We start from the raw sequence: 27,476 nt of genomic DNA, 5'->3' as shown, positions 1-27,476 counted from the left end.
ACGAACCACACGAAAATGAAACAAACTTAATTACCTCTTACCTTTTCAAATTTAAATGAACGAATGTTTCGAAGTGTAGACAATAATTTTGAATCACTGATCGATCGCATTCATAAAAAGCACTGAATGGTACTGACGTCGCACGCGCATCCAATGCAAGGGTGGTCCCGCCCACAAGCCAATCGGGCTTCTGGAAAATAGTGGAACGTTCGCGAAGGACCAACGGCAGGCTACTCGCCATGACCATATCGGGAAGCTCGAAAGTGGAACAGGGCTCCGACCAATGGCGAGCAAGACGACGCGCCAATCAGGATGCAGGAAAAGTGGAACAGTGGGACAGAAGTGAAACCGAAGATCGGCTCGCACGGAGCGCAAGGATGACACGCAAATCCGTGAAGCGCTCCATCTTTTATTTGATTGCGATATCCGTGCCCCTCTACTCTATCAGCCCTCGGGCGGTGAATAAACATAGAAGTCTCCGCGTGGGAGGCGTTTTGACGTAAAATCACTCACCATCTCCTCTGTCTTAGAGATGTTCAGTTGCAGCCCCGCTCCGTCACACCATGTGATGAACTCATGAGAAGTACGTGGCCATCGTCAGACTCGGAACTTGAGAGCAGGGAGAGGAGAACCGTGTCAACTGCTTATTTAACAACATGAAATCTAGCCGGAGAACTTCCACGCTCATGTTTAGGATGTAAGAAGAGAATCCCTGACCGTACACTACCTTGTGGAGATCCAAAGAGCATCCGGTAAGACTCCCTTCACCCTGAGCCTTTGCTGTCCAGCCCTTCTTCACTGCCCACTCTCCTTTCTTATAAAAAGGTAGAGGCCACGCCTCCTTCAGCTCCAGTACGCCAGGGACCAAAGGCAAGTGTGTACACCTGCTTCCTCGTGTCCAGAAGATGCTCCTGTACATCACGGTGTAATCGGACACGTTTAGAAACTGACGCGCTACGTTCACCTGTCCCCCAAACTCGGTGAGCGGTTGCATCAATGGAGGGGTGTGCGTCCGGCCTCAGCACCGACGCGCTCCGTGCGGCACGGTATGCGAGGGGGTGAGACGGCTCACTGGGCCCTTACCAGCTCTGAGAGAGCTCGCAGGGACCCGAGGGCTACAGATACCTCGAGCGAGCCAGCTGTTCCGTGCTCGCCACGGCGGCACATATACTAAAATTGGATCGATACAGAGAAGATTAGCATGGCCCCTGCGAAAGGATGACACGCAAATCCGTGAAGCGCTCCATCTTTTATTTGATTGCGATATCCGTGCCCCTCTACTCTATCAGCCCTCGGGCGGTGAATAAACATAGAAGTCTCCGCGTGGGAGGCGTTTTGACGTAAAATCACTCACCATCTCCTCTGTCTTAGAGATGTTCAGTTGCAGCACCGCTCCGTCACACCATGTGATGAACTCATGAGAAGTACGTGGCCATCGTCAGACTCGGAACTTGAGAGCAGGGAGAGGAGAACCGTGTCAACTGCTTATTTAACAACATGAAATCTAGCCGGAGAACTTCCACGCTCATGTTTAGGATGTAAGAAGAGAATCCCTGACCGTACACTACCTTGTGGAGATCCAAAGAGCATCCGGTAAGACTCCCTTCACCCTGAGCCTTTGCTGTCCAGCCCTTCTTCACTGCCCACTCTCCTTTCTTATAAAAAGGTAGAGGCCACGCCTCCTTCAGCTCCAGTACGCCAGGGACCAAAGGCAAGTGTGTACACCTGCTTCCTCGTGTCCAGAAGATGCTCCTGTACATCACGGTGTAATCGGACACGTTTAGAAACTGACGCGCTACGTTCACCTGTCCCCCAAACTCGGTGAGCGGTTGCATCAATGGAGGGGTGTGCGTCCGGCCTCAGCACCGACGCGCTCCGTGCGGCACGGTATGCGAGGGGGTGAGACGGCTCACTGGGCCCTTACCAGCTCTGAGAGAGCTCGCAGGGACCCGAGGGGTACAGATACCTCGAGCGAGCCAGCTGTTCCGTGCTCGCCACGGCGGCACATATACTAAAATTGGATCGATACAGAGAAGATTAGCATGGCCCCTGCGAAAGGATGACACGCAAATCGGGAAGCGCTCCATCTTTTATTTGATTGCGATATCCGTGCCCCTCTACTCTATCAGCCCTCGGGCGGTGAATAAACATAGAAGTCTCCGCGTGGGAGGCGTTTTGACGTAAAATCACTCACCATCTCCTCTGTCTTAGAGATGTTCAGTTGCAGCCCCGCTCCGTCACACCATGTGATGAACTCATGAGAAGTACGTGGCCATCGTCAGACTCGGAACTTGAGAGCAGGGAGAGGAGAACCGTGTCAACTGCTTATTTAACAACATGAAATCTAGCCGGAGAACTTCCACGCTCATGTTTAGGATGTAAGAAGAGAATCCCTGACCGTACACTACCTTGTGGAGATCCAAAGAGCATCCGGTAAGACTCCCTTCACCCTGAGCCTTTGCTGTCCAGCCCTTCTTCACTGCCCACTCTCCTTTCTTATAAAAAGGTAGAGGCCACGCCTCCTTCAGCTCCAGTACGCCAGGGACCAAAGGCAAGTGTGTACACCTGCTTCCTCGTGTCCAGAAGATGCTCCTGTACATCACGGTGTAATCGGACACGTTTAGAAACTGACGCGCTACGTTCACCTGTCCCCCAAACTCGGTGAGCGGTTGCATCAATGGAGGGGTGTGCGTCCGGCCTCAGCACCGACGCGCTCCGTGCGGCACGGTATGCGAGGGGGTGAGACGGCTCACTGGGCCCTTACCAGCTCTGAGAGAGCTCGCAGGGACCCGAGGGGTACAGATACCTCGAGCGAGCCAGCTGTTCCGTGCTCGCCACGGCGGCACATATACTAAAATTGGATCGATACAGAGAAGATTAGCATGGCCCCTGCGAAAGGATGACACGCAAATCCGTGAAGCGCTCCATCTTTTATTTGATTGCGATATCCGTGCCCCTCTACTCTATCAGCCCTCGGGCGGTGAATAAACATAGAAGTCTCCGCGTGGGAGGCGTTTTGACGTAAAATCACTCACCATCTCCTCTGTCTTAGAGATGTTCAGTTGCAGCCCCGCTCCGTCACACCATGTGATGAACTCATGAGAAGTACGTGGCCATCGTCAGACTCGGAACTTGAGAGCAGGGAGAGGAGAACCATGTCAACTGCTTATTTAACAACATGAAATCTAGCCGGAGAACTTCCACGCTCATGTTTAGGATGTAAGAAGAGAATCCCTGACCGTACACTACCTTGTGGAGATCCAAAGAGCATCCGGTAAGACTCCCTTCACCCTGAGCCTTTGCTGTCCAGCCCTTCTTCACTGCCCACTCTCCTTTCTTATAAAAAGGTAGAGGCCACGCCTCCTTCAGCTCCAGTACGCCAGGGACCAAAGGCAAGTGTGTACACCTGCTTCCTCGTGTCCAGAAGATGCTCCTGTACATCACGGTGTAATCGGACACGTTTAGAAACTGACGCGCTACGTTCACCTGTCCCCCAAACTCGGTGAGCGGTTGCATCAATGGAGGGGTGTGCGTCCGGCCTCAGCACCGACGCGCTCCGTGCGGCACGGTATGCGAGGGGGTGAGACGGCTCACTGGGCCCTTACCAGCTCTGAGACAGCTCGCAGGGACCCGAGGGGTACAGATACCTCGAGCGAGCCAGCTGTTCCGTGCTCGCCACGGCGGCACATATACTAAAATTGGATCGATACAGAGAAGATTAGCATGGCCCCTGCGAAAGGATGACACGCAAATCCGTGAAGCGCTCCATCTTTTATTTGATTGCGATATCCGTGCCCCTCTACTCTATCAGCCCTCGGCGGTGAATAAACATAGAAGTCTCCGCGTGGGAGGCGTTTTGATGTAAAATCACTCACCATCTCCTCTGTCTTAGAGATGTTCAGTTGCAGCCCCGCTCCGTCACACCATGTGATGAACTCATGAGAAGTACGTGGCCATCGTCAGACTCGGAACTTGAGAGCAGGGAGAGGAGAACCGTGTCAACTGCTTATTTAACAACATGAAATCTAGCCGGAGAACTTCCACGCTCATGTTTAGGATGTAAGAAGAGAATCCCTGACCGTACACTACCTTGTGGAGATCCAAAGAGCATCCGGTAAGACTCCCTTCACCCTGAGCCTTTGCTGTCCAGCCCTTCTTCACTGCCCACTCTCCTTTCTTATAAAAAGGTAGAGGCCACGCCTCCTTCAGCTCCAGTACGCCAGGGACCAAAGGCAAGTGTGTACACCTGCTTCCTCGTGTCCAGAAGATGCTCCTGTACATCACGGTGTAATCGGACACGTTTAGAAACTGACGCGCTACGTTCACCTGTCCCCCAAACTCGGTGAGCGGTTGCATCAATGGAGGGGTGTGCGTCCGGCCTCAGCACCGACGCGCTCCGTGCGGCACGGTATGCGAGGGGGTGAGACGGCTCACTGGGCCCTTACCAGCTCTGAGAGAGCTCGCAGGGACCCGAGGGGTACAGATACCTCGAGCGAGCCAGCTGTTCCGTGCTCGCCACGGCGGCACATATACTAAAATTGGATCGATACAGAGAAGATTAGCATGGCCCCTGCGAAAGGATGACACGCAAATCCGTGAAGCGCTCCATCTTTTATTTGATTGCGATATCCGTGCCCCTCTACTCTATCAGCCCTCGGGCGGTGAATAAACATAGAAGTCTCCGCGTGGGAGGCGTTTTGACGTAAAATCACTCACCATCTCCTCTGTCTTAGAGATGTTCAGTTGCAGCCCCGCTCCGTCACACCATGTGATGAACTCATGAGAAGTACGTGGCCATCGTCAGACTCGGAACTTGAGAGCAGGGAGAGGAGAACCGTGTCAACTGCTTATTTAACAACATGAAATCTAGCCGGAGAACTTCCACGCTCATGTTTAGGATGTAAGAAGAGAATCCCTGACCGTACACTACCTTGTGGAGATCCAAAGAGCATCCGGTAAGACTCCCTTCACCCTGAGCCTTTGCTGTCCAGCCCTTCTTCACTGCCCACTCTCCTTTCTTATAAAAAGGTAGAGGCCACGCCTCCTTCAGCTCCAGTACGCCAGGGACCAAAGGCAAGTGTGTACACCTGCTTCCTCGTGTCCAGAAGATGCTCCTGTACATCACGGTGTAATCGGACACGTTTAGAAACTGACGCGCTACGTTCACCTGTCCCCCAAACTCGGTGAGCGGTTGCATCAATGGAGGGGTGTGCGTCCGGCCTCAGCACCGACGCGCTCCGTGCGGCACGGTATGCGAGGGGGTGAGATGGCTCACTGGGCCCTTACCAGCTCTGAGAGAGCTCGCAGGGACCCGAGGGGTACAGATACCTCGAGCGAGCCAGCTGTTCCGTGCTCGCCACGGCGGCACATATACTAAAATTGGATCGATACAGAGAAGATTAGCATGGCCCCTGCGAAAGGATGACACGCAAATCCGTGAAGCGCTCCATCTTTTATTTGATTGCGATATCCGTGCCCCTCTACTCTATCAGCCCTCGGGCGGTGAATAAACATAGAAGTCTCCGCGTGGGAGGCGTTTTGACGTAAAATCACTCACCATCTCCTCTGTCTTAGAGATGTTCAGTTGCAGCCCCGCTCCGTCACACCATGTGATGAACTCATGAGAAGTACGTGGCCATCGTCAGACTCGGAACTTGAGAGCAGGGAGAGGAGAACCATGTCAACTGCTTATTTAACAACATGAAATCTAGCCGGAGAACTTCCACGCTCATGTTTAGGATGTAAGAAGAGAATCCCTGACCGTACACTACCTTGTGGAGATCCAAAGAGCATCCGGTAAGACTCCCTTCACCCTGAGCCTTTGCTGTCCAGCCCTTCTTCACTGCCCACTCTCCTTTCTTATAAAAAGGTAGAGGCCACGCCTCCTTCAGCTCCAGTACGCCAGGGACCAAAGGCAAGTGTGTACACCTGCTTCCTCGTGTCCAGAAGATGCTCCTGTACATCACGGTGTAATCGGACACGTTTAGAAACTGACGCGCTACGTTCACCTGTCCCCCAAACTCGGTGAGCGGTTGCATCAATGGAGGGGTGTGCGTCCGGCCTCAGCACCGACGCGCTCCGTGCGGCACGGTATGCGAGGGGGTGAGATGGCTCACTGGGCCCTTACCAGCTCTGAGAGAGCTCGCAGGGACCCGAGGGGTACAGATACCTCGAGCGAGCCAGCTGTTCCGTGCTCGCCACGGCGGCACATATACTAAAATTGGATCGATACAAAGAAGATTAGCATGGCCCCTGCGAAAGGATGACACGCAAATCCGTGAAGCGCTCCATCTTTTATTTGATTGCGATATCCGTGCCCCTCTACTCTATCAGCCCTCGGGCGGTGAATAAACATAGAAGTCTCCGCGTGGGAGGCGTTTTGACGTAAAATCACTCACCATCTCCTCTGTCTTAGAGATGTTCAGTTGCAGCCCCGCTCCGTCACACCATGTGATGAACTCATGAGAAGTACGTGGCCATCGTCAGACTCGGAACTTGAGAGCAGGGAGAGGAGAACCGTGTCAACTGCTTATTTAACAACATGAAATCTAGCCAGAGAACTTCCACGCTCATGTTTAGGATGTAAGAAGAGAATCCCTGACCGTACACTACCTTGTGGAGATCCAAAGAGCATCCGGTAAGACTCCCTTCACCCTGAGCCTTTGCTGTCCAGCCCTTCTTCACTGCCCACTCTCCTTTCTTATAAAAAGGTAGAGGCCACGCCTCCTTCAGCTCCAGTACGCCAGGGACCAAAGGCAAGTGTGTACACCTGCTTCCTCGTGTCCAGAAGATGCTCCTGTACATCACGGTGTAATCGGACACGTTTAGAAACTGACGCGCTACGTTCACCTGTCCCCCAAACTCGGTGAGCGGTTGCATCAATGGAGGGGTGTGCGTCCGGCCTCAGCACCGACGCGCTCCGTGCGGCACGGTATGCGAGGGGGTGAGATGGCTCACTGGGCCCTTACCAGCTCTGAGAGAGCTCGCAGGGACCCGAGGGGTACAGATACCTCGAGCGAGCCAGCTGTTCCGTGCTCGCCACGGCGGCACATATACTAAAATTGGATCGATACAAAGAAGATTAGCATGGCCCCTGCGAAAGGATGACACGCAAATCCGTGAAGCGCTCCATCTTTTATTTGATTGCGATATCCGTGCCCCTCTACTCTATCAGCCCTCGGGCGGTGAATAAACATAGAAGTCTCCGCGTGGGAGGCGTTTTGACGTAAAATCACTCACCATCTCCTCTGTCTTAGAGATGTTCAGTTGCAGCCCCGCTCCGTCACACCATGTGATGAACTCATGAGAAGTACGTGGCCATCGTCAGACTCGGAACTTGAGAGCAGGGAGAGGAGAACCGTGTCAACTGCTTATTTAACAACATGAAATCTAGCCAGAGAACTTCCACGCTCATGTTTAGGATGTAAGAAGAGAATCCCTGACCGTACACTACCTTGTGGAGATCCAAAGAGCATCCGGTAAGACTCCCTTCACCCTGAGCCTTTGCTGTCCAGCCCTTCTTCACTGCCCACTCTCCTTTCTTATAAAAAGGTAGAGGCCACGCCTCCTTCAGCTCCAGTACGCCAGGGACCAAAGGCAAGTGTGTACACCTGCTTCCTCGTGTCCAGAAGATGCTCCTGTACATCACGGTGTAATCGGACACGTTTAGAAACTGACGCGCTACGTTCACCTGTCCCCCAAACTCGGTGAGCGGTTGCATCAATGGAGGGGTGTGCGTCCGGCCTCAGCACCGACGCGCTCCGTGCGGCACGGTATGCGAGGGGGTGAGATGGCTCACTGGGCCCTTACCAGCTCTGAGAGAGCTCGCAGGGACCCGAGGGGTACAGATACCTCGAGCGAGCCAGCTGCTCCGTGCTCGCCACGGCGGCACATATACTAAAATTGGATCGATACAGAGAAGATTAGCATGGCCCCTGCGAAAAGATGACACGCAAATCCGTGAAGCGCTCCATCTTTTATTTGATTGCGATATCCGTGCCCCTCTACTCTATCAGCCCTCGGGCGGTGAATAAACATAGAAGTCTCCGCGTGGGAGGCGTTTTGACGTAAAATCACTCACCATCTCCTCTGTCTTAGAGATGTTCAGTTGCAGCCCCGCTCCGTCACACCATGTGATGAACTCATGCGAAGTACGTGGCCATCGTCAGACTCGGAACTTGAGAGCAGGGAGAGGAGAACCGTGTCAACTGCTTATTTAACAACATGAAATCTAGCCGGAGAACTTCCACGCTCATGTTTAGGATGTAAGAAGAGAATCCCTGACCGTACACTACCTTGTGGAGATCCAAAGAGCATCCGGTAAGACTCCTTTCACCCTGAGCCTTTGCTGTCCAGCCCTTCTTCACTGCCCACTCTCCTTTCTTATAAAAAGGTAGAGGCCACGCCTCCTTCAGCTCCAGTACGCCAGGGACCAAAGGCAAGTGTGTACACCTGCTTCCTCGTGTCCAGAAGATGCTCCTGTACATCACGGTGTAATCGGACACGTTTAGAAACTGACGCGCTACGTTCACCTTTCCCCCAAACTCGGTGAGCGGTTGCATCAATGGAGGGGTGTGCGTCCGGCCTCAGCACCGACGCGCTCCGTGCGGCACGGTATGCGAGGGGGTGAGATGGCTCACTGGGCCCTTACCAGCTCTGAGAGAGCTCGCAGGGACCCGAGGGCTACAGATACCTCGAGCGAGCCAGCTGTTCCGTGCTCGCCACGGCGGCACATATACTAAAATTGGATCGATACAGAGAAGATTAGCATGGCCCCTGCGAAAGGATGACACGCAAATCCGTGAAGCGCTCCATCTTTTATTTGATTGCGATATCCGTGCCCCTCTACTCTATCAGCCCTCGGGCGGTGAATAAACATAGAAGTCTCCGCGTGGGAGGCGTTTTGACGTAAAATCACTCACCATCTCCTCTGTCTTAGAGATGTTCAGTTGCAGCCCCGCTCCGTCACACCATGTGATGAACTCATGCGAAGTACGTGGCCATCGTCAGACTCGGAACTTGAGAGCAGGGAGAGGAGAACCGTGTCAACTGCTTATTTAACAACATGAAATCTAGCCGGAGAACTTCCACGCTCATGTTTAGGATGTAAGAAGAGAATCCCTGACCGTACACTACCTTGTGGAGATCCAAAGAGCATCCGGTAAGACTCCTTTCACCCTGAGCCTTTGATGTCCAGCCCTTCTTCACTGCCCACTCTCCTTTCTTATAAAAAGGTAGAGGCCACGCCTCCTTCAGCTCCAGTACGCCAGGGACCAAAGGCAAGTGTGTACACCTGCTTCCTCGTGTCCAGAAGATGCTCCTGTACATCACGGTGTAATCGGACACGTTTAGAAACTGACGCGCTACGTTCACCTTTCCCCCAAACTTGGTGAGCGGTTGCATCAATGGAGGGGTGTGCGTCCGGCCTCAGCACCGACGCGCTCCGTGCGGCACGGTATGCGAGGGGGTGAGATGGCTCACTGGGCCCTTACCAGCTCTGAGAGAGCTCGCAGGGACCCGAGGGCTACAGATACCTCGAGCGAGCCAGCTGTTCCGTGCTCGCCACGGCGGCACATATACTAAAATTGGATCGATACAGAGAAGATTAGCATGGCCCCTGCGAAAGGATGACACGCAAATCCGTGAAGCGCTCCATCTTTTATTTGATTGCGATATCCGTGCCCCTATACTCTATCAGCCCTCGGGCGGTGAATAAACATAGAAGTCTCCGCGTGGGAGGCGTTTTGATGTAAAATCACTCACCATCTCCTCTGTCTTAGAGATGTTCAGTTGCAGCCCCGCTCCGTCACACCATGTGATGAACTCATGAGAAGTACGTGGCCATCGTCAGACTCGGAACTTGAGAGCAGGGAGAGGAGAACCGTGTCAACTGCTTATTTAACAACATGAAATCTAGCCGGAGAACTTCCACGCTCATGTTTAGGATGTAAGAAGAGAATCCCTGACCGTACACTACCTTGTGGAGATCCAAAGAGCATCCGGTAAGACTCCCTTCACCCTGAGCCTTTGCTGTCCAGCCCTTCTTCACTGCCCACTCTCCTTTCTTATAAAAAGGTAGAGGCCACGCCTCCTTCAGCTCCAGTACGCCAGGGACCAAAGGCAAGTGTGTACACCTGCTTCCTCGTGTCCAGAAGATGCTCCTGTACATCAAGGTGTAATCGGACACGTTTAGAAACTGACGCGCTACGTTCACCTGTACCCCAAACTCGGTGAGCGGTTGCATCAATGGAGGGGTGTGCGTCCGGCCTCAGCACCGACGCGCTCCGTGCGGCACGGTATGCGAGGGGGTGAGATGGCTCACTGGGCCCTTACCAGCTCTGAGAGAGCTCGCAGGGACCCGAGGGGTACAGATACCTCGAGCGAGCCAGCTGTTCCGTGCTCGCCACGGCGGCACATATACTAAAATTGGATCGATACAGAGAAGATTAGCATGGCCCCTGCGAAAGGATGACACGCAAATCCGTGAAGCGCTCCATCTTTTATTTGATTGCGATATCCGTGCCCCTCTACTCTATCAGCCCTCGGGCGGTGAATAAACATAGAAGTCTCCGCGTGGGAGGCGTTTTGACGTAAAGTCACTCACCATCTCCTCTGTCTTAGAGATGTTCAGTTGCAGCCCCGCTCCGTCACACCATGTGATGAACTCATGAGAAGTACGTGGCCATCGTCAGACTCGGAACTTGAGAGCAGGGAGAGGAGAACCGTGTCAACTGCTTATTTAACAACATGAAATCTAGCCGGAGAACTTTCACGCTCATGTTTAGGATGTAAGAAGAGAATCCCTGACCGTACACTACCTTGTGGAGATCCAAAGAGCATCCGGTAAGACTCCCTTCACCCTGAGCCTTTGCTGTCCAGCCCTTCTTCACTGGCCACTCTCCTTTCTTATAAAAAGGTAGAGGCCACGCCTCCTTCAGCTCCAGTACGCCAGGGACCAAAGGCAAGTGTGTACACCTGCTTCCTCGTGTCCAGAAGATGCTCCTGTACATCACGGTGTAATCGGACACGTTTAGAAACTGACGCGCTACGTTCACCTGTCCCCCAAACTCGGTGAGCGGTTGCATCAATGGAGGGGTGTGCGTCCGGCCTCAGCACCGACGCGCTCCGTGCGGCACGGTATGCGAGGGGGTGAGATGGCTCACTGGGCCCTTACCAGCTCTGAGAGAGCTCGCAGGGACCCGAGGGGTACAGATACCTCGAGCGAGCCAGCTGTTCCGTGCTCGCCACGGCGGCACATATACTAAAATTGGATCGATACAGAGAAGATTAGCATGGCCCCTGCGAAAGGATGACACGCAAATCCGTGAAGCGCTCCATCTTTTATTTGATTGCGATATCCGTGCCCCTCTACTCTATCAGCCCTCGGGCGGTGAATAAACATAGAAGTCTCCGCGTGGGAGGCGTTTTGACGTAAAATCACTCACCATCTCCTCTGTCTTAGAGATGTTCAGTTGCAGCCCCGCTCCGTCACACCATGTGATGAACTCATGAGAAGTACGTGGCCATCGTCAGACTCGGAACTTGAGAGCAGGGAGAGGAGAACCGTGTCAACTGCTTATTTAACAACATGAAATCTAGCCGGAGAACTTCCACGCTCATGTTTAGGATGTAAGAAGAGAATCCCTGACCGTACACTACCTTGTGGAGATCCAAAGAGCATCCGGTAAGACTCCCTTCACCCTGAGCCTTTGCTGTCCAGCCCTTCTTCACTGCCCACTCTCCTTTCTTATAAAAAGGTAGAGGCCACGCCTCCTTCAGCTCCAGTACGCCAGGGACCAAAGGCAAGTGTGTACACCTGCTTCCTCGTGTCCAGAAGATGCTCCTGTACATCACGGTGTAATCGGACACGTTTAGAAACTGACGCGCTACGTTCACCTGTCCCCCAAACTCGGTGAGCGGTTGCATCAATGGAGGGGTGTGCGTCCGGCCTCAGCACCGACGCGCTCCGTGCGGCACGGTATGCGAGGGGGTGAGATGGCTCACTGGGCCCTTACCAGCTCTGAGAGAGCTCGCAGGGACCCGAGGGGTACAGATACCTCGAGCGAGCCAGCTGTTCCGTGCTCGCCACGGCGGCACATATACTAAAATTGGATCGATACAGAGAAGATTAGCATGGCCCCTGCGAAAGGATGACACGCAAATCCGTGAAGCGCTCCATCTTTTATTTGATTGCGATATCCGTGCCCCTCTACTCTATCAGCCCTCGGGCGGTGAATAAACATAGAAGTCTCCGCGTGGGAGGCGTTTTGACGTAAAATCACTCACCATCTCCTCTGTCTTAGAGATGTTCAGTTGCAGCCCCGCTCCGTCACACCATGTGATGAACTCATGAGAAGTACGTGGCCATCGTCAGACTCGGAACTTGAGAGCAGGGAGAGGAGAACCGTGTCAACTGCTTATTTAACAACATGAAATCTAGCCGGAGAACTTCCACGCTCATGTTTAGGATGTAAGAAGAGAATCCCTGACCGTACACTACCTTGTGGAGATCCAAAGAGCATCCGGTAAGACTCCCTTCACCCTGAGCCTTTGCTGTCCAGCCCTTCTTCACTGCCCACTCTCCTTTCTTATAAAAAGGTAGAGGCCACGCCTCCTTCAGCTCCAGTACGCCAGGGACCAAAGGCAAGTGTGTACACCTGCTTCCTCGTGTCCAGAAGATGCTCCTGTACATCACGGTGTAATCGGACACGTTTAGAAACTGACGCGCTACGTTCACCTGTCCCCCAAACTCGGTGAGCGGTTGCATCAATGGAGGGGTGTGCGTCCGGCCTCAGCACCGACGCGCTCCGTGCGGCACGGTATGCGAGGGGGTGAGATGGCTCACTGGGCCCTTACCAGCTCTGAGAGAGCTCGCAGGGACCCGAGGGGTACAGATACCTCGAGCGAGCCAGCTGTTCCGTGCTCGCCACGGCGGCACATATACTAAAATTGGATCGATACAGAGAAGATTAGCATGGCCCCTGCGAAAGGATGACACGCAAATCCGTGAAGCGCTCCATCTTTTATTTGATTGCGATATCCGTGCCCCTCTACTCTATCAGCCCTCGGGCGGTGAATAAACATAGAAGTCTCCGCGTGGGAGGCGTTTTGACGTAAAATCACTCACCATCTCCTCTGTCTTAGAGATGTTCAGTTGCAGCCCCGCTCCGTCACACCATGTGATGAACTCATGAGAAGTACGTGGCCATCGTCAGACTCGGAACTTGAGAGCAGGGAGAGGAGAACCGTGTCAACTGCTTATTTAACAACATGAAATCTAGCCGGAGAACTTCCACGCTCATGTTTAGGATGTAAGAAGAGAATCCCTGACCGTACACTACCTTGTGGAGATCCAAAGAGCATCCGGTAAGACTCCCTTCACCCTGAGCCTTTGCTGTCCAGCCCTTCTTCACTGCCCACTCTCCTTTCTTATAAAAAGGTAGAGGCCACGCCTCCTTCAGCTCCAGTACGCCAGGGACCAAAGGCAAGTGTGTACACCTGCTTCCTCGTGTCCAGAAGATGCTCCTGTACATCACGGTGTAATCGGACACGTTTAGAAACTGACGCGCTACGTTCACCTGTCCCCCAAACTCGGTGAGCGGTTGCATCAATGGAGGGGTGTGCGTCCGGCCTCAGCACCGACGCGCTCCGTGCGGCACGGTATGCGAGGGGGTGAGACGGCTCACTGGGCCCTTACCAGCTCTGAGAGAGCTCGCAGGGACCCGAGGGGTACAGATACCTCGAGCGAGCCAGCTGTTCCGTGCTCGCCACGGCGGCACATATACTAAAATTGGATCGATACAGAGAAGATTAGCATGGCCCCTGCGAAAGGATGACACGCAAATCCGTGAAGCGCTCCATCTTTTATTTGATTGCGATATCCGTGCCCCTCTACTCTATCAGCCCTCGGGCGGTGAATAAACATAGAAGTCTCCGCGTGGGAGGCGTTTTGACGTAAAATCACTCACCATCTCCTCTGTCTTAGAGATGTTCAGTTGCAGCCCCGCTCCGTCACACCATGTGATGAACTCATGAGAAGTACGTGGCCATCGTCAGACTCGGAACTTGAGAGCAGGGAGAGGAGAACCGTGTCAACTGCTTATTTAACAACATGAAATCTAGCCGGAGAACTTCCACGCTCATGTTTAGGATGTAAAAAGAGAATCCCTGACCGTACACTACCTTGTGGAGATCCAAAGAGCATCCGGTAAGACTCCCTTCACCCTGAGCCTTTGCTGTCCAGCCCTTCTTCACTGCCCACTCTCCTTTCTTATAAAAAGGTAGAGGCCACGCCTCCTTCAGCTCCAGTACGCCAGGGACCAAAGGCAAGTGTGTACACCTGCTTCCTCGTGTCCAGAAGATGCTCCTGTACATCACGGTGTAATCGGACACGTTTAGAAACTGACGCGCTACGTTCACCTGTCCCCCAAACTCGGTGAGCGGTTGCATCAATGGAGGGGTGTGCGTCCGGCCTCAGCACCGACGCGCTCCGTGCGGCACGGTATGCGAGGGGGTGAGATGGCTCACTGGGCCCTTACCAGCTCTGAGAGAGCTCGCAGGGACCCGAGGGGTACAGATACCTCGAGCGAGCCAGCTGTTCCGTGCTCGCCACGGCGGCACATATACTAAAATTGGATCGATACAGAGAAGATTAGCATGGCCCCTGCGAAAGGATGACACGCAAATCCGTGAAGCGCTCCATCTTTTATTTGATTGCGATATCCGTGCCCCTCTACTCTATCAGCCCTCGGGCGGTGAATAAACATAGAAGTCTCCGCGTGGGAGGCGTTTTGACGTAAAATCACTCACCATCTCCTCTGTCTTAGAGATGTTCAGTTGCAGCCCCGCTCCGTCACACCATGTGATGAACTCATGAGAAGTACGTGGCCATCGTCAGACTCGGAACTTGAGAGCAGGGAGAGGAGAACCGTGTCAACTGCTTATTTAACAACATGAAATCTAGCCGGAGAACTTCCACGCTCATGTTTAGGATGTAAGAAGAGAATCCCTGACCGTACACTACCTTGTGGAGATCCAAAGAGCATCCGGTAAGACTCCCTTCACCCTGAGCCTTTGCTGTCCAGCCCTTCTTCGCTGCCCACTCTCCTTTCTTATAAAAAGGTAGAGGCCACGCCTCCTTCAGCTCCAGTACGCCAGGGACCAAAGGCAAGTGTGTACACCTGCTTCCTCGTGTCCAGAAGATGCTCCTGTACATCACGGTGTAATCGGACACGTTTAGAAACTGACGCGCTACGTTCACCTGTCCCCCAAACTCGGTGAGCGGTTGCATCAATGGAAGGGTGTGCGTCCGGCCTCAGCACCGACGCGCTCCGTGCGGCACGGTATGCGAGGGGGTGAGATGGCTCACTGGGCCCTTACCAGCTCTGAGAGAGCTCGCAGGGACCCGAGGGGTACAGATACCTCGAGCGAGCCAGCTGTTCCGTGCTCGCCACGGCGGCACATATACTAAAATTGGATCGATACAGAGAAGATTAGCATGGCCCCTGCGAAAGGATGACACGCAAATCCGTGAAGCGCTCCATCTTTTATTTGATTGCGATATCCGTGCCCCTCTACTCTATCAGCCCTCGGGCGGTGAATAAACATAGAAGTCTCCGCGTGGGAGGCGTTTTGACGTAAAATCACTCACCATCTCCTCTGTCTTAGAGATGTTCAGTTGCAGCCCCGCTCCGTCACACCATGTGATGAACTCATGAGAAGTACGTGGCCATCGTCAGACTCGGAACTTGAGAGCAGGGAGAGGAGAACCGTGTCAACTGCTTATTTAACAACATGAAATCTAGCCGGAGAACTTCCACGCTCATGTTTAGGATGTAAGAAGAGAATCCCTGACCGTACACTACCTTGTGGAGATCCAAAGAGCATCCGGTAAGACTCCCTTCACCCTGAGCCTTTGCTGTCCAGCCCTTCTTCACTGCCCACTCTCCTTTCTTATAAAAAGGTAGAGGCCACGCCTCCTTCAGCTCCAGTAGGCCAGGGACCAAAGGCAAGTGTGTACACCTGCTTCCTCGTGTCCAGAAGATGCTCCTGTACATCACGGTGTAATCGGACACGTTTAAAAACTGACGCGCTACGTTCACCTGTCCCCCAAACTCGGTGAGCGGTTGCATCAATGGAGTGGTGTGCGCCCGGCCTCAGCACCGACGCGCTCCGTGCGGCACGGTATGCGAGGGGGTGAGATGGCTCACTGGGCCCTTACCAGCTCTGAGAGAGCTCGCAGGGACCCGAGGGGTACAGATACCTCGAGCGAACCAGCTGTTCCGTGCTCGCCACGGCGGCACGTATACTAAAATTGGATCGATACAGAGAAGATTAGCATGGCCCCTGCGAAAGGATGACACGCAAATCCGTGAAGCGCTCCATCTTTTATTTGATTGCGATATCCGTGCCCCTCTACTCTATCAGCCCTCGGGCGGTGAATAAACATAGAAGTCTCCGCGTGGGAGGCGTTTTGACGTAAAATCACTCACCATCTCCTCTGTCTTAGAGATGTTCAGTTGCAGCCCCGCTCCGTCACACCATGTGATGAACTCATGAGAAGTACGTGGCCATCGTCAGACTCGGAACTTGAGAGCAGGGAGAGGAGAACCGTGTCAACTGCTTATTTAACAACATGAAATCTAGCCGGAGAACTTCCACGCTCATGTTTAGGATGTAAGAAGAGAATCCCTGACCGTACACTACCTTGTGGAGATCCAAAGAGCATCCGGTAAGACTCCCTTCACCCTGAGCCTTTGCTGTCCAGCCCTTCTTCACTGCCCACTCTCCTTTCTTATAAAAAGGTAGAGGCCACGCCTCCTTCAGCTCCAGTACGCCAGGGACCAAAGGCAAGTGTGTACACCTGCTTCCTCGTGTCCAGAAGATGCTCCTGTACATCACGGTGTAATCGGACACGTTTAGAAACTGACGCGCTACGTTCACCTGTCCCCCAAACTCGGTGAGCGGTTGCATCAATGGAGTGGTGTGCGCCCGGCCTCAGCACCGACGCGCTCCGGGCGGCACGGTATGCGAGGGGGTGAGATAGCTCACTGGGCCCTTACCAGCTCTGAGAGAGCTCGCAGGGACCCGAGGGGTACAGATACCTCGAGCGAGCCAGCTGTTCCGTGCTCGCCACGGCGGCACGTATACTAAAATTGGATCGATACAGAGAAGATTAGCATGGCCCCTGCGAAAGGATGACACGCAAATCCGTGAAGCGCTCCATCTTTTATTTGATTGCGATATCCGTGCCCCTCTACTCTATCAGCCCTCGGGCGGTGAATAAACATAGAAGTCTCCGCGTGGGAGGCGTTTTGACGTAAAATCACTCACTATCTCCTCTGTCTTAGAGATGTTCAGTTGCAGCCCCGCTCCGTCACACCATGTGATGAACTCATAAGAAGTACGTGGCCATCGTCAGACTCGGAACTTGAGAGCAGGGAGAGGAGAACCGTGTCAACTGCTTATTTAACAACATGAAATCTAGCCGGAGAACTTCCACGCTCATGTTTAGGATGTAAGAAGAGAATCCCTGACCGTACACTACCTTGTGGAGATCCAAAGAGCATCCGGTAAGACTCCCTTCACCCTGAGCCTTTGCTGTCCAGCCCTTCTTCACTGCCCACTCTCCTTTCTTATAAAAAGGTAGAGGCCACGCCTCCTTCAGCTCCAGTACGCCAGGGACCAAAGGCAAGTGTGTACACCTGCTTCCTCGTGTCCAGAAGATGCTCCTGTACATCACGGTGTAATCGGACACGTTTAGAAACTGACGCGCTACGTTCACCTGTCCCCCAAACTCGGTGAGCGGTTGCATCAATGGAGGGGTGTGCGTCCGGCCTCAGCACCGACGCGCTCCGTGCGGCACGGTATGCGAGGGGGTGAGATGGCTCACTGGGCCCTTACCAGCTCTGAGAGAGCTCGCAGGGACCCGAGGGGTACAGATACCTCGAGCGAGCCAGCTGTTCCGTGCTCGCCACGGCGGCACATATACTAAAATTGGATCGATACAGAGAAGATTAGCATGGCCCCTGCGAAAGGATGACACGCAAATCCGTGAAGCGCTCCATCTTTTATTTGATTGCGATATCCGTGCCCCTCTACTCTATCAGCCCTCGGGCGGTGAATAAACATAGAAGTCTCCGCGTGGGAGGCGTTTTGACGTAAAATCACTCACCATCTCCTCTGTCTTAGAGATGTTCAGTTGCAGCCCCGCTCCGTCACACCATGTGATGAACTCATGAGAAGTACGTGGCCATCGTCAGACTCGGAACTTGAGAGCAGGGAGAGGAGAACCGTGTCAACTGCTTATTTAACAACATGAAATCTAGCCGGAGAACTTCCACGCTCATGTTTAGGATGTAAGAAGAGAATCCCTGACCGTACACTACCTTGTGGAGATCCAAAGAGCATCCGGTAAGACTCCCTTCACCCTGAGCCTTTGCTGTCCAGCCCTTCTTCACTGCCCACTCTCCTTTCTTATAAAAAGGTAGAGGCCACGCCTCCTTCAGCTCCAGTACGCCAGGGACCAAAGGCAAGTGTGTACACCTGCTTCCTCGTGTCCAGAAGATGCTCCTGTACATCACGGTGTAATCGGACACGTTTAGAAACTGACGCGCTACGTTCACCTGTCCCCCAAACTCGGTGAGCGGTTGCATCAATGGAGGGGTGTGCGTCCGGCCTCAGCACCGACGCGCTCCGTGCGGCACGGTATGCGAGGGGGTGAGACGGCTCACTGGGCCCTTACCAGCTCTGAGAGAGCTCGCAGGGACCCGAGGGCTACAGATACCTCGAGCGAGCCAGCTGTTCCGTGCTCGCCACGGCGGCACATATACTAAAATTGGATCGATACAGAGAAGATTAGCATGGCCCCTGCGAAAGGATGACACGCAAATCCGTGAAGCGCTCCATCTTTTATTTGATTGCGATATCCGTGCCCCTCTACTCTATCAGCCCTCGGGCGGTGAATAAACATAGAAGTCTCCGCGTGGGAGGCGTTTTGACGTAAAATCACTCACCATCTCCTCTGTCTTAGAGATGTTCAGTTGCAGCCCCGCTCCGTCACACCATGTGATGAACTCATAAGAAGTACGTGGCCATCGTCAGACTCGGAACTTGAGAGCAGGGAGAGGAGAACCGTGTCAACTGCTTATTTAACAACATGAAATCTAGCCGGAGAACTTCCACGCTCATGTTTAGGATGTAAGAAGAGAATCCCTGACCGTACACTACCTTGTGGAGATCCAAAGAGCATCCGGTAAGACTCCCTTCACCCTGAGCCTTTGCTGTCCAGCCCTTCTTCACTGCCCACTCTCCTTTCTTATAAAAAGGTAGAGGCCACGCCTCCTTCAGCTCCAGTACGCCAGGGACCAAAGGCAAGTGTGTACACCTGCTTCCTCGTGTCCAGAAGATGCTCCTGTACATCACGGTGTAATCGGACACGTTTAGAAACTGACGCGCTACGTTCACCTGTCCCCCAAACTCGGTGAGCGGTTGCATCAATGGAGGGGTGTGCGTCCGGCCTCAGCACCGACGCGCTCCGTGCGGCACGGTATGCGAGGGGGTGAGATGGCTCACTGGGCCCTTACCAGCTCTGAGAGAGCTCGCAGGGACCCGAGGGGTACAGATACCTCGAGCGAGCCAGCTGTTCCGTGCTCGCCACGGCGGCACATATACTAAAATTGGATCGATACAGAGAAGATTAGCATGGCCCCTGCGAAAGGATGACACGCAAATCCGTGAAGCGCTCCATCTTTTATTTGATTGCGATATCCGTGCCCCTCTACTCTATCAGCCCTCGGGCGGTGAATAAACATAGAAGTCTCCGCGTGGGAGGCGTTTTGACGTAAAATCACTCACCATCTCCTCTGTCTTAGAGATGTTCAGTTGCAGCCCCGCTCCGTCACACCATGTGATGAACTCATGAGAAGTACGTGGCCATCGTCAGACTCGGAACTTGAGAGCAGGGAGAGGAGAACCGTGTCAACTGCTTATTTAACAACATGAAATCTAGCCGGAGAACTTCCACGCTCATGTTTAGGATGTAAGAAGAGAATCCCTGACCGTACACTACCTTGTGGAGATCCAAAGAGCATCCGGTAAGACTCCCTTCACCCTGAGCCTTTGCTGTCCAGCCCTTCTTCACTGCCCACTCTCCTTTCTTATAAAAAGGTAGAGGCCACGCCTCCTTCAGCTCCAGTACGCCAGGGACCAAAGGCAAGTGTGTACACCTGCTTCCTCGTGTCCAGAAGATGCTCCTGTACATCACGGTGTAATCGGACACGTTTAGAAACTGACGCGCTACGTTCACCTGTCCCCCAAACTCGGTGAGCGGTTGCATCAATGGAGTGGTGTGCGCCCGGCCTCAGCACCGACGCGCTCCGGGCGGCACGGTATGCGAGGGGGTGAGATAGCTCACTGGGCCCTTACCAGCTCTGAGAGAGCTCGCAGGGACCCGAGGGGTACAGATACCTCGAGCGAGCCAGCTGTTCCGTGCTCGCCACGGCGGCACATATACTAAAATTGGATCGATACAGAGAAGATTAGATTTGGCCCCTGCGAAAGGATGACACGCAAATCCGTGAAGCGCTCCATCTTTTATTTGATTGCGATATCCGTGCCCCTCTACTCTATCAGCCCTCGGGCGGTGAATAAACATAGAAGTCTCCGCGTGGGAGGCGTTTTGACGTAAAATCACTCACAATCTCCTCTGTCTTAGAGATGTTCAGTTGCAGCCCCGCTCCGTCACACCGTGTGATGAACTCATGAGAAGTACGTGGCCATCGTCAGACTCGGAACTTGAGAGCAGGGAGAGGAGAACCGTGTCAACTGCTTATTTAACAACATGAAATCTAGCCGGAGAACTTCCACGCTCATGTTTAGGATGTAAGAAGAGAATCCCTGACCGTACACTACCTTGTGGAGATCCAAAGAGCATCCGGTAAGACTCCCTTCACCCTGAGCCTTTGCTGTCCAGCCCTTCTTCACTGCCCACTCTCCTTTCTTATAAAAAGGTAGAGGCCACGCCTCCTTCAGCTCCAGTACGCCAGGGACCAAAGGCAAGTGTGTACACCTGCTTCCTCGTGTCCAGAAGATGCTCCTGTACATCACGGTGTAATCGGACACGTTTAGAAACTGACGCGCTACGTTCACCTGTCCCCCAAACTCGGTGAGCGGTTGCATCAATGGAGGGGTGTGCGTCCGGCCTCAGCACCGACGCGCTCCGTGCGGCACGGTATGCGAGGGGGTGAGATGGCTCACTGGGCCCTTACCAGCTCTGAGAGAGCTCGCAGGGACCCGAGGGGTACAGATACCTCGAGCGAGCCAGCTGTTCCGTGCTCGCCACGGCGGCACATATACTAAAATTGGATCGATACAGAGAAGATTAGCATGGCCCCTGCGAAAGGATGACACGCAAATCCGTGAAGCGCTCCATCTTTTATTTGATTGCGATATCCGTGCCCCTCTACTCTATCAGCCCTCGGGCGGTGAATAAACATAGAAGTCTCCGCGTGGGAGGCGTTTTGACGTAAAATCACTCACCATCTCCTCTGTCTTAGAGATGTTCAGTTGCAGCCCCGCTCCGTCACACCATGTGATGAACTCATGAGAAGTACGTGGCCATCGTCAGACTCGGAACTTGAGAGCAGGGAGAGGAGAACCGTGTCAACTGCTTATTTAACAACATGAAATCTAGCCGGAGAACTTCCACGCTCATGTTTAGGATGTAAGAAGAGAATCCCTGACCGTACACTACCTTGTGGAGATCCAAAGAGCATCCGGTAAGACTCCCTTCACCCGGAGCCTTTGCTGTCCAGCCCTTCTTCACTGCCCACTCTCCTTTCTTATAAAAAGGTAGAGGCCACGCCTCCTTCAGCTCCAGTACGCCAGGGACCAAAGGCAAGTGTGTACACCTGCTTCCTCGTGTCCAGAAGATGCTCCTGTACATCACGGTGTAATCGGACACGTTTAGAAACTGACGCGCTACGTTCACCTGTCCCCCAAACTCGGTGAGCGGTTGCATCAATGGAGGGGTGTGTGTCCGGCCTCAGCACCGACGCGCTCCGTGCGGCACGGTATGCGAGGGGGTGAGATGGCTCACTGGGCCCTTACCAGCTCTGAGAGAGCTCGCAGGGACCCGAGGGGTACAGATACCTCGAGCGAGCCAGCTGTTCCGTGCTCGCCACGGCGGCACATATACTAAAATTGGATCGATACAGAGAAGATTAGCATGGCCCCTGCGAAAGGATGACACGCAAATCCGTGAAGCGCTCCATCTTTTATTTGATTGCGATATCCGTGCCCCTCTACTCTATCAGCCCTCGGGCGGTGAATAAACATAGAAGTCTCCGCGTGGGAGGCGTTTTGACGTAAAATCACTCACCATCTCCTCTGTCTTAGAGATGTTCAGTTGCAGCCCCGCTCCGTCACACCATGTGATGAACTCATGAGAAGTACGTGGCCATCGTCAGACTCGGAACTTGAGACCAGGGAGAGGAGAACCGTGTCAACTGCTTATTTAACAACATGAAATCTAGCCGGAGAACTTCCACGCTCATGTTTAGGATGTAAGAAGAGAATCCCTGACCGTACACTACCTTGTGGAGATCCAAAGAGCATCCGGTAAGACTCCCTTCACCCTGAGCCTTTGCTGTCCAGCCCTTCTTCACTGCCCACTCTCCTTTCTTATAAAAAGGTAGAGGCCACGCCTCCTTCAGCTCCAGTACGCCAGGGACCAAAGGCAAGTGTGTACACCTGCTTCCTCGTGTCCAGAAGATGCTCCTGTACATCACGGTGTAATCGGACACGTTTAGAAACTGACGCGCTACGTTCACCTGTCCCCCAAACTCGGTGAGCGGTTGCATCAATGGAGGGGTGTGCGTCCGGCCTCAGCACCGACGCGCTCCGTGCGGCACGGTATGCGAGGGGGTGAGATGGCTCACTGGGCCCTTACCAGCTCTGAGAGAGCTCGCAGGGACCCGAGGGGTACAGATACCTCGAGCGAGCCAGCTGTTCCGTGCTCGCCACGGCGGCACATATACTAAAATTGGATCGATACAGAGAAGATTAGCATGGCCCCTGCGAAAGGATGACACGCAAATCCGTGAAGCGCTCCATCTTTTATTTGATTGCGATATCCGTGCCCCTCTAGTCTATCAGCCCTCGGGCGGTGAATAAACATAGAAGTCTCCACGTGGGAGGCGTTTTGACGTAAAATCACTCACCATCTCCTCTGTCTTAGAGATGTTCAGTTGCAGCCCCGCTCCGTCACACCATGTGATGAACTCATGAGAAGTACGTGGCCATCGTCAGACTCGGAACTTGAGAGTAGGGAGAGGAGAACCGTGTCAACTGCTTATTTAACAACATGAAATCTAGCCGGAGAACTTCCACGCTCATGTTTAGGATGTAAGAAGAGAATCCCTGACCGTACACTACCTTGTGGAGATCCAAAGAGCATCCGGTAAGACTCCCTTCACCCTGAGCCTTTGCTGTCCAGCCCTTCTTCACTGCCCACTCTCCTTTCTTATAAAAAGGTAGAGGCCACGCCTCCTTCAGCTCCAGTACGCCAGGGACCAAAGGCAAGTGTGTACACCTGCTTCCTCGTGTCCAGAAGATGCTCCTGTACATCACGGTGTAATCGGACACGTTTAGAAACTGACGCGCTACGTTCACCTGTCCCCCAAACTCGGTGAGCGGTTGCATCAATGGAGGGGTGTGCGTCCGGCCTCAGCACCGACGCGCTCCGTGCGGCACGGTATGCGAGGGGGTGAGATGGCTCACTGGGCCCTTACCAGCTCTGAGAGAGCTCGCAGGGACCCGAGGGGTACAGATACCTCGAGCGAGCCAGCTGTTCCGTGCTCGCCACGGCGGCACATATACTAAAATTGGATCGATACAGAGAAGATTAGCATGGCCCCTGCGAAAGGATGACACGCAAATCCGTGAAGCGCTCCATCTTTTATTTGATTGCGATATCCGTGCCCCTCTACTCTATCAGCCCTCGGGCGGTGAATAAACATTGAAGTCTCCGCGTGGGAGGCGTTTTGACGTAAAATCACTCACCATCTCCTCTGTCTTAGAGATGTTCAGTTGCAGCCCCGCTCCGTCACACCATGTGATGAACTCATGAGAAGTACGTGGCCATCGTCAGACTCGGAACTTGAGAGCAGGGAGAGGAGAACCGTGTCAACTGCTTATTTAACAACATGAAATCTAGCCGGAGAACTTCCACGCTCATGTTTAGGATGTAAGAAGAGAATCCCTGACCGTACACTACCTTGTGGAGATCCAAAGAGCATCCGGTAAGACTCCCTTCACCCTGAGCCTTTGCTGTCCAGCCCTTCTTCACTGCCCACTCTCCTTTCTTATAAAAAGGTAGAGGCCACGCCTCCTTCAGCTCCAGTACGCCAGGGACCAAAGGCAAGTGTGTACACCTGCTTCCTCGTGTCCAGAAGATGCTCCTGTACATCACGGTGTAATCGGACACGTTTAGAAACTGACGCGCTACGTTCACCTGTCCCCCAAACTCGGTGAGCGGTTGCATCAATGGAGGGGTGTGCGTCCGGCCTCAGCACCGACGCGCTCCGTGCGGCACGGTATGCGAGGGGGTGAGATGGCTCACTGGGCCCTTACCAGCTCTGAGAGAGCTCGCAGGGACCCGAGGGGTACAGATACCTCGAGCGAGCCAGCTGTTCCGTGCTCGCCACGGCGGCACATATACTAAAATTGGATCGATACAGAGAAGATTAGCATGGCCCCTGCGAAAGGATGACACGCAAATCCGTGAAGCGCTCCGTCTTTTATTTGATTGCGATATCCGTGCCCCTCTACTCTATCAGCCCTCGGGCGGTGAATAAACATAGAAGTCTCCGCGTGGGAGGCGTTTTGACGTAAAATCACTCACCATCTCCTCTGTCTTAGAGATGTTCAGTTGCAGCCCCGCTCCGTCACACCATGTGATGAACTCATGAGAAGTACGTGGCCATCGTCAGACTCGGAACTTGAGAGCAGGGAGAGGAGAACCGTGTCAACTGCTTATTTAACAACATGAAATCTAGCCGGAGAACTTCCACGCTCATGTTTAGGATGTAAGAAGAGAATCCCTGACCGTACACTACCTTGTGGAGATCCAAAGAGCATCCGGTAAGACTCCCTTCACCCTGAGCCTTTGCTGTCCAGCCCTTCTTCACTGCCCACTCTCCTTTCTTATAAAAAGGTAGAGGCCACGCCTCCTTCAGCTCCAGTACGCCAGGGACCAAAGGCAAGTGTGTACACCTGCTTCCTCGTGTCCAGAAGATGCTCCTGTACATCACGGTGTAATCGGACACGTTTAGAAACTGACGCGCTACGTTCACCTGTCCCCCAAACTCGGTGAGCGGTTGCATCAATGGAGGGGTGTGCGTCCGGCCTCAGCACCGACGCGCTCCGTGCGGCACGGTATGCGAGGGGGTGAGATGGCTCACTGGGCCCTTACCAGCTCTGAGAGAGCTCGCAGGGACCCGAGGGGTACAGATACCTCGAGCGAGCCAGCTGTTCCGTGCTCGCCACGGCGGCACATATACTAAAATTGGATCGATACAGAGAAGATTAGCATGGCCCCTGCGCAAAGGAACCCAATGGATCTTCTCTGTGGCCACCCTGTGCTGCCAGGGGCCCCTGAGAGCCTTCCATGACCTTGCACTTCATGGTAGTGACCCCAAACTCTAACAGGGTCACCTGTTGGGTGGTAAGGTGCTCATGCATGCTTAAACTTAAGAAATCATCAATAGTGGAACAATTCAGTGGGCTCGGTCTAGTAAACTGCCTGAGATTTGCATAAGTAGCCATGTGCTTCTGGGGTATGACGTGCTATCAGCGCTGCATGTATTTTCCAAATATAAAATGTAAAAACATATATAAAAATAATATATATATATATATATATATATATGTAAAATAGTTATAATAGTTATATTATATATACTATTGACATATAAATTATATATAAATATTTTATATATATATATATATATATATATATATATATATATATATATATATCTCAAATATTAAAATATTATTTATATTATAATATTGATAGATATAAAAAAATTTTGCATTAAATTGTTCAATTTATGAGGCAGTTTTTTTAAATTGCCTCCTAAATCCTAATCCTAAATGTTAGTTTAATCAATCTTTTATCAACAGAAAAGCCACAAAAACTAATAACAATTTCATGAAATAGTTTAAGACCATGGCAATGTGATGACACTTCGGAGCATTTAAATAGAGAAATATAATGGTCTTTCTTTTACTGTTTCCTTAGGTAGTACAGAATACAGAGCCAGTGGTTCATGTGGGAGGCCAGGAGCCCCTTACTGCCTCCATGCTGGCGTCTGCACCCTTAAAAGAGCAGAAACAACTCCTGGGTAAAGGATGTGCACACATGGTCACTTAAAAGTTAAAGTTGTGGCCAGTTTGAATAATGTTATACAACCTGCTAAAATAACAATACTCTTAAGTAGAGGGTGTAGTGCCGACACTTTACAGTGTCTGTTTAGTGTAAAGCAGCAGATAGTTATCTGGCTTTAGAAAGCTTGGAATATAGCACACAATGTACATCATAACATGAGGAAAACTACCAAACTGTTCGCATCCCATACAGGCGAGCGACTGTATCCACTTATCCAGGTCTTGCATCCTACTCTTGCTGGAAAGATCACAGGCATGTTGCTGGAGATCGACAACTCTGAACTACTGCACATGCTCGAGTCTCCAGAGTCCCTGCACTCCAAGGTTCACCTGCTAAAAACATGTACTTAACAATCAGTCTAAGATCAGATTTTGTTTGATCATTGTGCTTTTCTGCACTGTGTAGATTGAAGAGGCCGTAGCTGTGCTTCAGGCTCATCAAGCCAAGGAACTGTCTGCAAAGTAAGGGGGCTCTGTAAGACAGGTAATCTAATCTACTTGCATTCTTCTCTCTTAATATTTGGTCTAAATCAAGTACAATGCCAATTAATAGTAAATACAATAGTCACACACAAATGTTGACCAACTTCATTTAATTTTTGCAGGCATGCACACTGAAGTACTGTGAGTTGTTCCAGAGAACGGGGAAAAGAAAACCGCACTTCAGAGTCATGCTATTTAATGCATGGTTCACACACTGCAAATATCCTTTTGCTCTTCACAATGTTAAGTTTGTTCTGATTTTGTTTATAAAAAAAAAAAAAAAAAAAAAAGTTACATTACAAAAAAAAAGGCTAAAAAGTATTTTTTGAAAAAATAATTTCTTTGTGCAATAAAAATGATCCTCTCTTAATGGACATGCAAAAAGTTTTTTGAGTGTCTTCTTATTACAGTGATTATAAGTTTCTGACCGGTACACATTTGCAAAGACTTTACAGAGCTTTTATTAAAATAAGCTTTAAGTTAATAAACATGTATTAAATTGTTCAGTTTCGTAGAACATAAGCACAGCCTGAAATGTACAATCC

At 52.3% G+C, this 27,476-nt stretch overlaps 1 protein-coding gene, 29 non-coding genes and 1 pseudogene across 30 annotated transcripts; all 31 read left to right on the top strand.

The window, feature by feature from the left end:
- Positions 1-283: 283 nt before the first annotated feature.
- LOC128028875 (polyadenylate-binding protein 1-like) lies at positions 284-27,162 on the top strand. The gene is made up of 5 exons (XM_052616194.1): positions 284-331; positions 26,303-26,405; positions 26,642-26,772; positions 26,855-26,932; positions 27,054-27,162. Exons 1-4 carry the CDS (start codon positions 284-286, stop codon positions 26,912-26,914), a joined length of 342 nt encoding a protein of 113 aa, XP_052472154.1. The 3' UTR covers positions 26,915-26,932; positions 27,054-27,162.
- Positions 1,147-1,253, top strand: LOC128029737 (U6 spliceosomal RNA). Its single transcript, XR_008187587.1, has one exon. It is a non-coding gene; the product is annotated as a U6 spliceosomal RNA (small nuclear RNA).
- Positions 1,988-2,093, top strand: LOC128029895 (U6 spliceosomal RNA). The gene has a single exon (XR_008187738.1). It is a non-coding gene; the product is annotated as a U6 spliceosomal RNA (small nuclear RNA).
- Positions 2,828-2,934, top strand: LOC128029736 (U6 spliceosomal RNA). Its single transcript, XR_008187586.1, has one exon. It is a non-coding gene; the product is annotated as a U6 spliceosomal RNA (small nuclear RNA).
- Positions 3,669-3,775, top strand: LOC128029735 (U6 spliceosomal RNA). Its single transcript, XR_008187585.1, has one exon. It is a non-coding gene; the product is annotated as a U6 spliceosomal RNA (small nuclear RNA).
- Positions 4,509-4,615, top strand: LOC128029734 (U6 spliceosomal RNA). Its single transcript, XR_008187584.1, has one exon. It is a non-coding gene; the product is annotated as a U6 spliceosomal RNA (small nuclear RNA).
- Positions 5,350-5,456, top strand: LOC128029733 (U6 spliceosomal RNA). Its single transcript, XR_008187583.1, has one exon. It is a non-coding gene; the product is annotated as a U6 spliceosomal RNA (small nuclear RNA).
- LOC128029889 (U6 spliceosomal RNA) lies at positions 6,191-6,297 on the top strand. Its single transcript, XR_008187732.1, has one exon. It is a non-coding gene; the product is annotated as a U6 spliceosomal RNA (small nuclear RNA).
- On the top strand, positions 7,032-7,138 carry LOC128029888 (U6 spliceosomal RNA). The gene has a single exon (XR_008187731.1). It is a non-coding gene; the product is annotated as a U6 spliceosomal RNA (small nuclear RNA).
- LOC128029878 (U6 spliceosomal RNA) lies at positions 7,873-7,979 on the top strand. Its single transcript, XR_008187721.1, has one exon. It is a non-coding gene; the product is annotated as a U6 spliceosomal RNA (small nuclear RNA).
- LOC128029731 (U6 spliceosomal RNA) lies at positions 8,714-8,820 on the top strand. The gene has a single exon (XR_008187581.1). It is a non-coding gene; the product is annotated as a U6 spliceosomal RNA (small nuclear RNA).
- LOC128029730 (U6 spliceosomal RNA) lies at positions 9,555-9,661 on the top strand. The gene has a single exon (XR_008187580.1). It is a non-coding gene; the product is annotated as a U6 spliceosomal RNA (small nuclear RNA).
- Positions 10,396-10,502, top strand: LOC128029729 (U6 spliceosomal RNA). The gene has a single exon (XR_008187579.1). It is a non-coding gene; the product is annotated as a U6 spliceosomal RNA (small nuclear RNA).
- LOC128029728 (U6 spliceosomal RNA) lies at positions 11,237-11,343 on the top strand. The gene has a single exon (XR_008187578.1). It is a non-coding gene; the product is annotated as a U6 spliceosomal RNA (small nuclear RNA).
- On the top strand, positions 12,078-12,184 carry LOC128029727 (U6 spliceosomal RNA). Its single transcript, XR_008187577.1, has one exon. It is a non-coding gene; the product is annotated as a U6 spliceosomal RNA (small nuclear RNA).
- Positions 12,919-13,025, top strand: LOC128029726 (U6 spliceosomal RNA). The gene has a single exon (XR_008187576.1). It is a non-coding gene; the product is annotated as a U6 spliceosomal RNA (small nuclear RNA).
- Positions 13,760-13,866, top strand: LOC128029725 (U6 spliceosomal RNA). The gene has a single exon (XR_008187575.1). It is a non-coding gene; the product is annotated as a U6 spliceosomal RNA (small nuclear RNA).
- Positions 14,601-14,707, top strand: LOC128029723 (U6 spliceosomal RNA). The gene has a single exon (XR_008187574.1). It is a non-coding gene; the product is annotated as a U6 spliceosomal RNA (small nuclear RNA).
- Positions 15,442-15,548, top strand: LOC128029722 (U6 spliceosomal RNA). The gene has a single exon (XR_008187573.1). It is a non-coding gene; the product is annotated as a U6 spliceosomal RNA (small nuclear RNA).
- Positions 16,283-16,389, top strand: LOC128029853 (U6 spliceosomal RNA). The gene has a single exon (XR_008187697.1). It is a non-coding gene; the product is annotated as a U6 spliceosomal RNA (small nuclear RNA).
- Positions 17,124-17,230, top strand: LOC128029851 (U6 spliceosomal RNA). Its single transcript, XR_008187696.1, has one exon. It is a non-coding gene; the product is annotated as a U6 spliceosomal RNA (small nuclear RNA).
- LOC128029721 (U6 spliceosomal RNA) lies at positions 17,965-18,071 on the top strand. The gene has a single exon (XR_008187572.1). It is a non-coding gene; the product is annotated as a U6 spliceosomal RNA (small nuclear RNA).
- Positions 18,806-18,912, top strand: LOC128029719 (U6 spliceosomal RNA). Its single transcript, XR_008187570.1, has one exon. It is a non-coding gene; the product is annotated as a U6 spliceosomal RNA (small nuclear RNA).
- On the top strand, positions 19,647-19,753 carry LOC128029718 (U6 spliceosomal RNA). Its single transcript, XR_008187569.1, has one exon. It is a non-coding gene; the product is annotated as a U6 spliceosomal RNA (small nuclear RNA).
- Positions 20,488-20,595, top strand: LOC128029900 (U6 spliceosomal RNA). The gene has a single exon (XR_008187743.1). It is a non-coding gene; the product is annotated as a U6 spliceosomal RNA (small nuclear RNA).
- On the top strand, positions 21,330-21,436 carry LOC128029717 (U6 spliceosomal RNA). The gene has a single exon (XR_008187568.1). It is a non-coding gene; the product is annotated as a U6 spliceosomal RNA (small nuclear RNA).
- On the top strand, positions 22,171-22,277 carry LOC128029716 (U6 spliceosomal RNA). The gene has a single exon (XR_008187567.1). It is a non-coding gene; the product is annotated as a U6 spliceosomal RNA (small nuclear RNA).
- On the top strand, positions 23,012-23,118 carry LOC128029715 (U6 spliceosomal RNA). The gene has a single exon (XR_008187566.1). It is a non-coding gene; the product is annotated as a U6 spliceosomal RNA (small nuclear RNA).
- On the top strand, positions 23,853-23,959 carry LOC128029714 (U6 spliceosomal RNA). The gene has a single exon (XR_008187565.1). It is a non-coding gene; the product is annotated as a U6 spliceosomal RNA (small nuclear RNA).
- On the top strand, positions 24,694-24,800 carry LOC128029864 (U6 spliceosomal RNA). The gene has a single exon (XR_008187708.1). It is a non-coding gene; the product is annotated as a U6 spliceosomal RNA (small nuclear RNA).
- LOC128029903 (uncharacterized) lies at positions 25,535-25,608 on the top strand (annotated as a pseudogene).
- Positions 27,163-27,476: the final 314 nt, after the last annotated feature.

This window comes from Carassius gibelio, chromosome A15 (assembly GCF_023724105.1).
Source record: "Carassius gibelio isolate Cgi1373 ecotype wild population from Czech Republic chromosome A15, carGib1.2-hapl.c, whole genome shotgun sequence".
In the NCBI taxonomy this organism is placed as follows: domain Eukaryota; kingdom Metazoa; phylum Chordata; class Actinopteri; order Cypriniformes; family Cyprinidae; genus Carassius; species Carassius gibelio.
The sequence above is the reverse complement of the archived record's forward strand: the minus strand, read 5'-3'. Positions and strand labels throughout refer to the sequence as shown.